Raw genomic sequence first — 12,084 nt, forward strand, 5'->3', positions numbered from 1 at the left:
ATGTAATATCAGTTGTAATCAACTCTTTGACAAGAAGGTCAGTTCTGCCCACACCCTTTAATGTTCAAACATTCCACACACCAAACTTGAGCAATTGATTCTTTTTCCACATCGCGTCATTGCTTTCTTTCCGCTTACAATGAAAGAAAGAGCTTAAGCTAACAGTTAAAGGGTAGTGTAAACTTAAGTTGCAACTATTCTTTACCATTATATTGCAAATATGATGAAATTTCTTTCCATGGTTCCCCATGGAATTTACTGATGCTAATACACTAGAGCAATCCAGAATAGGACATCGCATGGAATGACCAGACCATGTCATTGTGGTACAAGAAGCAGATTGGATCGCAGTCCGACTACAAACTGAGTTATTAGGGGCAGCCGGATTGACTGCCGGGTTGCCTCTCAATCTTCAGAGCCCAGTTCTATACCTGGCGTCACTAGCTCTTTCCCCAGTGCCACCACTACTTTCGTCCACACGTGGGGGAACACACTCTATTCTGTGTTTAGTAGCAACATATGTTTTAAGTGACCAGCTTACTAGGCTAGTGCAACCTAGCCTCTCACCATCTTCAACTTGCCGAAGGTTGAAGTTAGCATGTATTTCCTCTCACAGGCAAGGAAACTACCAGAAATACAAGGTCCCATTGGGTAACCTCTTGGAGGATTCACACACACACACACACACACACACACACACACACACACACACACACACACACACACACACACACACACACACACACACACACACACACACACACACACACACACACACAACTAATCACTTAATGGTGTACAGGAATATTTCTAATCAGCATTTAACTTCTGGTATTATCTCCAAATTTTTTCCCAGTATCACAACCTTGGCAGTGATAGCAGTCCCCATACATTCTAGCCACAACATTCTTTAATCCTGTGGTGTCATTTTATTGATAAAAAGCTACTGCCCAGTGAAGTAAGTGTAAGGATAACTATCTGAATCACAACAAGCAGCTACCACATATTGCAGATTATAACAAGTACCAAATTCAAACTGTCGCAACCTCTATTGAAGTTGACATTGCAACAGCTGACTACTAGTCAATACTAGCTAACTAGTATCACTACCATCCATGCTATGGATGAGTACCGTGTTTCTTCGAATAGTGGCCGCGGCCTCTATTTTTAACAAGGTTACGGAATTGTGGCCTCTAAACGAGGGCGGCTTGTATTCGAGGGCGGCCTCTATTTTTAAGTCTCTACTTCACACAGTGACACGTTGGTCACATTTCTTTCTGTTGACATAATTGGACACTGTTAAAGGTGCCAACCCTGCCATATTAACTTAAACTTTAAATGCTATGACTTTTATGTTGTGATTCATAGATGAGAGCACGTAATAGGATAAGATTGACGTGGAAGCATCAAAAACATGTGATATGGGCGTGGCCTGTAACTTCGCAGACTATAGTGCAGCCTCAATTCGAGGGCTGCATCTTTTTTCAACAAGTCTCTTCAGCTGCGACTTCTAAACAAGGGTGGCCAATATTCGAAGAAATACGCTATACGCTTAGTCACACCAATTAATACACAAACCATTTAATCAGCGTAGAAAGTCTAATTCTCAGACCTAGCTTGTGATATACAATCAGAAATTAAGTTTGGTATTAACAACTAACTTATACACACATTATTGCACATCATATATTGAGATCGTATTACATGTATCAATCTTATCATACAGAGTTCATTTCTCCCGAACACATCTTGATGCCAAACTTCAAAAAACATTCTTGGCCAGCCCTGCAGGCCTTTACAAGCATAATGAACATCTACAACAACGAGCATAGTTGCTACGTCTATCATGATGAACGTTCAAACACTGACCAATGGGATGGCTCCACTTAGCACATTGACCGTCCTATAACGACAAGAAACCAAAATCACAGATCAACCCTTGAAATTCAACCATCATTGCCATAGCAACGACAACCTGAGGATAGTCCACTTGAGTTTGACCCTCTGATACGCCCTCTAGTAACCGCCAAGCACCGCCAGTCGATATTCCCCATTTACAAAATAAATTTTGAGATGGAAAACCGCTCCCTCCTGTTATTTCACCAATAACATGTACTTCCGCCATACTCTAGGCTAATTGATATCAATATACTAAAGTTTTGGATCTCCAGTGGCTATTGCCGATTTGTTAATTAAAAGATACGATTATTTTAAGAAAAAGACGGTTACTGTGTAAGCGTGGATATTCTGTGTACACAGTGCACAACATGAGATTGTTGTGTGAAAGTACGCGCACTGTAAGAAACAAAGGTCTGGATGCGAGGGTAGATGGGAGGAGGTGTAGCGTGCGTTAGCGACAAGCTAGCGCGTTACGTCCAAATTCCCGCGAAGTTTGTCAGTCGAGAGAAGCCACTTTCGTGCGAGGGAGACGAGACGGAAGGCTGCTCACGCAACGTCATGGATAATCCCACCTATCAAGTAAATCAACACTAGACTGAACATTGTAGTAGATCGCGTCTGCTTTTTAGCTAGTGATGAACACTAGGCTTACGTATGAGGCATGGTTTAAAATATTTATAACTACTAGACAACAGCCATGCACTGTCAGTGCAGTGAGTGTGAAACATACCAATCATTGCCTCCAGAGCTACAACTCTTACATAATTATTCTAGATGACGTCAGTGTTAACATCAGTAGTTATAACAGCAGACACAATGTTGCAGACATTTACAGTTGACTTGTTCTATATTGGAAGTTGGAGGTGATGTGCTGGGTTGGGATTTATTGTAATTAGATTAAGAAGGTTGTAAGTAGCTGTTGTAAAATATATAAAAATTATATGTATATATTTAAATTTATAAGTCTTTTCAATTTACAAAACAACACCACGTGCGTACGTGAGTAATAGTCACTCTTCCTAGCACAAAGCAAGCTATAGTGCCCTTCTCAATGTTTTATCATAGTTTGAGTAGTGTTGGTGTAGGTTCTAAATTACAGGCTTACTGATATGTATATGTAAAAGCAATAAATATCTGATTGAAATCTTAATTGACAGATTGTCCACCTTTCCTAATTGGTAAATTGCCTTTAGAAACACTGCCAGTATTATAAAAATTGTCAAACTTGAAACTTAATTTAATTATTAATTCGCTCAGTTTCAACTGACGTTTCTTGACTACAGCTAGCTAACTAGCTTTCTCCATAAAAGAATGAAAGGTGTAGCCAACAAATTTTTCATTCATGTCTGATGTGTTCAAAGTACTTCTGTTTGCTTTATAGCTAGTTCTTCCTATTATAATGTAACTTGTAACAAACTGTCACTGAGTAGATTTTCACAACTCGTATGCATTTACAATTAATGGTTATTGTCATTGAGCAAGCAAGTTGCTGATGGACAATATCAATTAGCAAGTCGTATATACTCGTTTCTGTATATTTTCCTTACATTCTCTCTTGTTCAAAATACTGCCACTTCGGCTTGCAAGACTAAAAGAAACCTCAAAATTACAACCTGGTCATTGGAACCACAGATAATGGAAATGGTAGCTCAGCTCTTAGCCATGCAAACCAGGCTTAGGAGTACACCACATAGGTGGCTGACCACAAGCAAACACAGTGTCACACACGTACACATACAAAAACAACAAACATATACAAATGCACACATGTCCTGTCCTGTGTTTTAAAGCTACCCTTACAAGGTCACGCTTGCCCGAAGGGGCAACAAGTCCAATGATGAGAAACGGTGTGAGGTTTCTGGTACGCATCTGTGAACTGTAGCCTTCCTCTACTCCGGAACCATAAGAGACACTGCTGACTCTATACTAGTAGACTGCACCTTGCTGGTCACTACAGGCTTCTGTCTCTCATCCACACACTTGTGCCTCGCCTTATCATGAAATTCCTGAAGCACACCTCATGCACCACATTCTTGGCTGCCACTGGAGAATGTCCTTGAGATCTCTTCTTATCACATCTCTCCATCTCTTCCTTGGACCCCATCTGGCGGTTGAGGCAGCCAGCAAAATAGGATCAATTTCGGTACCCTAAGTTCGGTACCCTAAATTCGTGCTAGGTCCCCAACCACTGTAGCCTTCTTTTCTTCACCTTCTCAGCTGCATTTTCCTCATCTCCCTACCTTCTTCTCACTTCCCCATAGTGATGTGCTCAAACCACTGCTGCTTGTTGGAAATGCCCAGGACATCGATGGTGGAAGGTGTTCAGCTTCTTCTCTTGCTTCCTAAGAACGACCCAACATTCTGCTCCATACAGCAGCACAGACATAATACACACACACACACACACACACACACACACACACACACACACACACACACACACACACACACACACACACACAGACAAACATACATACATACAGACAGACAGACTGACAAATATTCTGAAATAATTGGAAAACACCACATCGCGGAGAGACAAAGTCAGATGGAATGACAATATTTCACCTATTTGGCCCTTCAGGCATTGTATCTGCGCTAATACTAAAACAATTCAAATAATGATAATATCAAATATAGTTTGATATTAACATACGGCTATAAAATGTCACTCTTAATGTTAAGTCCATAGGAATTATGTGTTTTCAGTGTTCGTATCCATCTCATTTCGTGGCAGTTTCTCTTTAGACGCCACAAAATGAGATGGATATGAAAACTGAAACCTATAATCCCTCTGAACTTAATATCAAGAGTGACATTTTATAGCCGTATGTAAATATCAAGCTAAATTTGATAATTAACATTTTGAATTGTTTTGGTATTAGTGCAGATACAATGCCTGAAGAAGGTCAAAACATTGCCATTACGTCTGAGTTTGCCTCTTCGTGATGTGGTGCTTTACAATTAAATTATTTCACCATGTCTCTTACCTACCACTTTCCTTAAATGTGGAACAAGCGATATCTGCTGGTGCTCTCCGTTCTCTTTTTCATTAAGACAGACAGACAGTAATTGATATATAACGGACTTTCGTATCTATAGCTTGTAATAGTTCATATGTATGAAATATAAAGAGTGGACAGACAGACAGACAGACAGACAGATTTTATTTTATTTTCATAAATACTCTACCTGTACATAATAAGAAATTTTAAAAAGATAAACTAGTCCTTCTCATAGATATTGACAGATAGACAGACAGACAGACAAACAGACAGGCGAGCAGACAGACAGATCGACAGACAGACAGACAGGCAGACAGACACACACACACACACACACACACTGACACACACACACACACACTGACACACACACACACACACACACACACACACACACACACACACACACACACACATACACACACACACACACACACACACACACACACACACACACTGAGACACACACACACACACACACACACACACACACACACACACACACACACACACACACACACACAGGCAGGTTCCAAAGTTTTCCACAGTAATAGAATTCACATGAGCTTCCTCACGTAGATTATCCAGAGCAGATCAGATCACTGTGCACAGTCATTGCCTCACGTGCCCAAACATCTCAACAAATCCACCAACCACAAATTGTAGCACTACTCAAGCAGGCTGAAGTACTGTCAAGGCTGCAAGGTGCCTTAGCTGTGTGTGAACTGAAGAAGTCAAGGACTGTGCCATCTAGAAAAAAGAGTGACAAACAAATGTTACCCTTCAGAAGACTTTCCTTGAAAAGGTCAAAACAAAAAGCTGGTATACTCAGGTAATGTATGGACATTGGTGTTAGTACATTTCTGAAAACAATAATTTGATATATACATATAACTATATATATATATATATATATATATATATATATATATCAATTTCAGAACTCCTGATCAGAGTGAGGCAAAGAAGCTCAAGACAACACTGGAAACAAAGAGCAGTCACAAGGCACACATCCTAGTTACGAATGGACGCTTATAATTTATTAACAAGGCACATTCTATGTATTCACTTACAATTAATTGGACATGTACATCATCCCAGGGAAGCCCATGTGCATAAGGCTGATCCGTATGGGGACTTCCATGCACCATGTTGTCTTATCACAACATTATTGGGAGATTTTGCCAGAATTGTCAAATCTGTTAGTGTGTTAGAGCAACTGATAATGTACAATTTGATAGGTGGCAACACTTTAAAATTAAAGTAGGTTCTACTTAGTTAGGCTGTAATGTACTAGTCAGTATAACCAAGTGCCAAAAGAGTTATAGTACTGTACCTATGTAATTAACTAAAAGGGTGTCATTGGTGAGTGGTAACTAAACATTTGTGTTGCAGCCAAAACAACACCAACAGCTACAACAACAGCCAAAGCAACAACAATACCAACTGTAGTATATTGCATTGTGTTTGACTGTACGGTGTATATGGTAGGCGTAGTGTGTACACATGCGTATACTTATGCATGTGATGTACACATGCATGCTGTGTGCACGAGTATGGCTACGAGTATATAAGTAGTGGTATGACTGAGATAGTTCAGTCATTAATTGAGTATTGGTATAATCAAGTTGTGTTCTTACGAAAGTGCAATACCAACCAATACAACAACAACAACAACAACAACAGGCAAAACAACAAACACAACAACAACCAGTTCAACAGGTAGTCCAACAACAAGCAACAATGGATCTAAGCAGTTTGGATAGTCGTTCACTGTGGCTGGATGACATAATAGTAAACCACGCCCAGCAGCTTCTTAGGCAAGAGTTTCCCCAACAGAGAGGGCTTCAAAACACCCTATTGTCTCAAGGATGCAAATTCTCTGTCTCAAGGACAAACTCGATCCAGACCCACCATATTGGGAGCCGCAACCATTGGGTAACAACATCAAGCAACAAGACAGGAGATGTAACCTTGTATGACAGCCTTCGACACGGCAGTGATCTATCCAATGATTTGAAGCAGCAAATTGCATACATGTATAAAACGGATGAGCCACAAATGACAGTCTCTATAGCAAGAGTTCAACAGCAGAAGGGAGGAAGCGATTGTGGTTTATTTTCGTAGCATTTGCCTTCGATCTCGCCCAAGGTATAGAGCCCCAGTATATTAATTACATACAATCAGAAATGAGAAAACACCTGAAGACATGCATTCAGCAAGGAACTCTAACAAGTTTTCCACGGAACTTCCCCTCAAAACAAGTTACTGTATCAGAAGATGCTCTAGTTCTGTTGTTGCATTTCCTGTATATTGTTCATGCACAATGACAGAAACATTTGCACGTCGTATGGTCCATGCAGTGTGACCAATCTAAAGACTGGTTCCACTATGAATGTGTTAACTTGAAACGGGCAGGTAGACGGTTTGTTTGTTCTAGTTGCAAGTCTATTAAGTGAGTTACGTGACAGTAAATCTGAAGTGTACATAATTGCAGTGTACTGTTCAATTAGATTAATTACATGTATAGGAGAGTGATCTATGTTACTTTACTAACCTTTCTTTACATCAATGGTGGATTATTCATGGTGTCGCGTGAGCAGGCATCCGTCTTGCCTCGAAATTGACTCGCAGCAACTTGAGCGTAACGCTCTAGCTTGTCGCTAACGCACGCTACAGAGTCCATGGTGCCAAATATCGATACTCATGGGAGGAGATATGCGACTGATTACGACATTTCACTTTTTTGCATTGTTGTGTCCGGTAGTTGTATCAGATGTTATCACGCGGGGTTACTACATTTCACCTGACGTCAATGTTACGCCACGAAGCTTGCCTTCTTGCGGCAACAGATCTAGAACTCTTTACGTAAAATACAGCAGCCTGAAATCCGTGATTGAAGACATGAAAAAGGTTGATGTGGACGACTCTACTGATACACAGTGTTGCGTCGTCTTCTCACCAACTGTTCATTTCGTGGAGCACGGAACACTGATGGGCGTGGCCATATTCCGGAAAACAATGAATCTGACTTTGATGGGAGAAGACGGAGATCGAACGAAAATAACGTGCACTGGAAAATCATTTCGTCCAGCTTTATATCTAAGTGGTTTTGATAAGCTTGTCATTACAAATTTGACTTTCACAGGCTGCTATGCTGATGATCAAGTACAAGGTCAATCGCTTTCCGCTGTTGTGTCTGTGAATAATACCAGGTGGCTGGTAATGAGATGGTGCAAGTTTGTTGAAAACGAAGGAATTGGAGTTGAAGTACAGAATATTTTTGATTCAGTGGAAATATCTCACTGTTGGTTTAATGGATCAAATGTTCGTACTTCAGCTGGAGTTCACTTTACTATTGATCACAGTTTCTCTCGAGGCTTATCTGCAGTTGTGATGACAGTAGAATTTTGTCATTTTTTGAATTTAAATTACACAGCTTTGACACGTACAGACATTTGTGTTGGACGTGGTGCAGGAGTTTGTGTCATAGGGAAGCCAACAGTGTATCCCGTAAATGTATACATATTGTCCTCATCCTTTCACAACAACAGTGCTTCAAGCGGTGCTGGTGTCTACATTAACGTGGAGTCATCATCAAAGAATTTTCATGTTGTGATTGATAAATGCGTGTTTTCTGGTTGCCAGGTTAAGAATAGTAGTGTTGAAGGACACATAGCAAGGGACGGCCATGGAGGGGCAATTGGATTGTTCTTCTTTGGAAACAGCCAAGGTACCATCAATATTACCAATTCAATGTTAGAATCAAATTATGCAATTACGGGAGCTGGAATTGCAGTTTTCTTTGCTGAAGATTCAATTAAAATTCAAGTTGCAGTAGCAAAATCAAATTTTAAAAAGAATTGGGGAAAACAAGGTGGTGCATTTTCATTGAATAATGTAATGAAGCAGGGAAACTGGCCAATGCCAACTATATGCCATGACACATTGTTTGATGGCAACAGAGTGTTAAGCGATGGAATAGGAAGTGCAGTAGTTACTACCTATGCTGATTTGTCTCTAACAGGTGTGACGACAGTGAAATCTAATAATGGATCTGCATTTCTAGTTATTGGAGGTTCTTGGTTGATAGTCTCTGACACGGTCATTTTTTCTGACAACCGTGGTCTTCGTGGTGGTGCAGCACACGTGCATGAACATTCTGCAATTCGTGTTCACGATGGCACAACTCTTATTTTTGAAAGCAACACAGCATATATTGGTGGTGCTTTGTTTGTAAACAATATCGGTGTGTCTAAAACATGGCAGTTGCTTGGCCCTGCTGCACAGAACCATCAATGTTTCATAGTTCCTTTCAATGATGACGACGACTTGAGGAATTTTCATGAAAAGCCACTGAATGCAACTATCAAATTTGTGAACAACACAGCATATGTGATTAACAGAGGTGGAGCTATTCATGCATATTCATTGGACATTTGTGCTTGGCAAGTAGGCAGTGGCTTTAACTTCACGCATGCACTCAGATCATCTAGCTTTTTGTATGAGAATAATCAGCCAAACGATATTTCGACTGAAATGGTTAAAGTTCATGCTAACCTGAAAGCTGATGTTATTGACCACACAGCATCAAAATACTTGTTGAATGATGACACTCGATGTTCTGATAATAGTACTGTTTACTGTGTTAGACCTGGTCTTTCATACATTCTGGATGTCACCGGACAGGATTCTCTGGGTTATAACGTTACTGGACAAGCTACAGTTAAAGCAAATACCGTTGGCTTGGGTTTTGTAGCTCACCAAGACCAACTACGACAAACACATCTTACTCAGACATTGTCAATTATAGCTGGAAATGGTTTGGGATACATATACTTTTCTGGTTATCAACATCTGACTACTGAAATCATTGTTCAACCTTCAGAAACTGCATTCAAGCAGTCTCTTTATGTGAGACTAATGAATTGCTCTGCTGGTTTTACATACTGTACACAGTATAATACTTGTGTGTGTAATCATAAACAACCTCGTCTCATTGAATGCAGCTTTAATGGTGAACTAAGAGTTGAAGCCGGATATTGGATAGGCTACATTAGCACTGGTGGATCTTTAGTATCTTACAGTTGCCCAGTGGGTTATTGCGTATGCCCTAATGACAGCTGCTGGTTTGATCCACGTGTTCAACCAGATCCACAATGTACCGAAGGACGGAATGGAACTCTGTGTGGAAACTGTACTGAAAATTACAGTGCAACATTTGGATCACTCTATTCTAAATGTCAAGCTAACTGTACTGATGAGTATAAGTGGGAGCTTCCTGTGTTGTCACTATTTTCGGCATTTGTAGTGGTGGTGGCAGTCATTTTCAACTTAAATGTGGCTTCTGGTGTACTACGGTCGTTCGTGTTTTATTTCCAGATGGTTGGATTTACATTGAATGCAGTTCCACCAGGTGGAATTCTGTCTCAGAAGTGGGTTGCCTACTTTGCAAGCATTGCCAACCTTAACATTCGGGAGGGTATATGCATGTGGAAGGACTTGACACCACTCAAGAGTACTGCACTCCAGTACTTTATACCAGCTTGCGTTTTTGTCTGTATGGCTATCTTTGTCATCTTAGCTCGAAAGTTTGCTCGTATGGCACGAATTCCTGTCCTTCGTGCCTTTTGGAGTTTGCTGACATTGACTTATGTTAGTATATCATACACAACATTTATTCTTTTGCAATGTGTGGCATTAGAAGATGGAGATGATTACTACTGGTATAGTGATGCAACTGTTAAATGCTTTACTGGTCAACATACCAAATTTGCCATTGTTGCTATCATTCTTGCCATTTTCTACGTTATTCCATTTCCTTTCTTTGTTGCATTTGGTTTGCCTTGGATTTCCAAACTTAAACCAGTATCTGACATCAGTCTTCAAGCTTTCAAAGAGCAGTATTGGTGGGGAGAAGGTTGGAATTTTGGTCGAAGGCTTCTGCTAATTGTTATTCATTGCTTTGCTGGTGAACCACATCTCCATCAGACACTGATGATTATTTTCATTTCTGCGTTTCTTGCATTTCACGGTCAGCTGCAGCCTTACTATTGGATTCGTGACAATGTTGTAGAGACATGTCTTCTGTTCAATCTTGTTGTCGTGAATGCAGTGCAGATGTACACATCTCACACCCCTGTGCCATCATATATCACAGAAGCCATCTTTCTTGTTCCTTATGCTACCGCTTTTCTGTGGCTTGTTTTCTATGCTTGGCAGAGATTTGGAAAGAGACGACGAAAGAACATAAGCAAAAAGCCACAGAAGACAAATTCCAGGCAACGTCAGAGCACCAAAACTGGTGCCATCAGCACAAACGAAAGTAGTCATGTGACAATGCAGGCTGTGAACACGAGGAACAGGGAAAAATTACTCATGTCTGGTAGTTTCGACAGAGATCAGATAATGGATGAATCAAGTGGACTACGTGAACCCTTGTTGGATGATACAGACACCCACTAATAGTTTTGATGTTTCTATATACTTTGTATTAGTCATTATCTACATTTCAATCAAAAACTAGCTGGCAGGAAACGTAGGGTTGCATTTTTACTCCTTATATTTTAATCTTTGACTGCTCATTACATTCTAGTTTGATACCGTCTTTAAACTACAATATCTGTATAATAAAACATTAGTCTTATTCTTATGAATTGCCCTTAAGTGTATATGCATAGCCACAGATTTGTCACTTTCTGCAATTTAACAGTTGACAAGCATTGGAACAATATTTACTCTCATTGAAATATTGCCATCTGCATTAGAATAGCCTAGCCTATATGAGGTGTACAGGTCTCTAAATTACTTCTGACACTTTGGATTCTGTAAACAACTTTCGACAAGATGACGTCGGACACAAAATAAGTACTTGCAATGGGTATGTGAAGGCATCCCTCAATAGCAATGAGTTTGGATTCCAACAGAAATTGAGTTATTCTTCAATTTGATTAATAAAAAGACTTTTTGTAAATTTTTATTCATATCGGAGTTCCGTCAAAGTCTTCTTGTATGACAAAGATCAATGATTGTCAAGGGCCACAATTTATGTCAATAAGCTGGTTTCCAGTTGTTGCTAAAATGGGTTGTTACTCAACGATTTCATCAAAAATTTAAAATGTATGGCCTCACTTTTCATGCTTGTCTTGACACATTTGGCTGCAGCATAACAATAGTTTGA

General features: G+C 40.0%; 1 protein-coding gene and 1 long non-coding RNA gene across 2 annotated transcripts; one reads left to right on the forward strand and one right to left on the reverse strand.

The window, feature by feature from the left end:
* The first annotated feature begins 598 nt into the window (after positions 1-598).
* Positions 599-11,550, forward strand: LOC134183594 (uncharacterized). Its single transcript, XM_062651178.1, has 3 exons — positions 599-651; positions 997-1,082; positions 7,672-11,550. Exons 1-3 carry the CDS (start codon positions 599-601, stop codon positions 11,367-11,369), a joined length of 3,837 nt encoding a protein of 1,278 aa, XP_062507162.1. The 3' UTR covers positions 11,370-11,550.
* On the reverse strand, positions 3,423-7,550 carry LOC134183144 (uncharacterized). The gene is made up of 3 exons (XR_009970448.1): positions 7,462-7,550; positions 5,480-5,654; positions 3,423-4,241 (listed from the first exon to the last, which is right to left on the reverse strand). It is a non-coding gene; the product is annotated as an uncharacterized LOC134183144 (long non-coding RNA).
* Positions 11,551-12,084: the final 534 nt, after the last annotated feature.

The sequence above is a fragment of the Corticium candelabrum genome, chromosome 8 (assembly GCF_963422355.1).
Source record: "Corticium candelabrum chromosome 8, ooCorCand1.1, whole genome shotgun sequence".
NCBI classification, from domain to species: Eukaryota; Metazoa; Porifera; class Homoscleromorpha; order Homosclerophorida; family Plakinidae; genus Corticium; species Corticium candelabrum.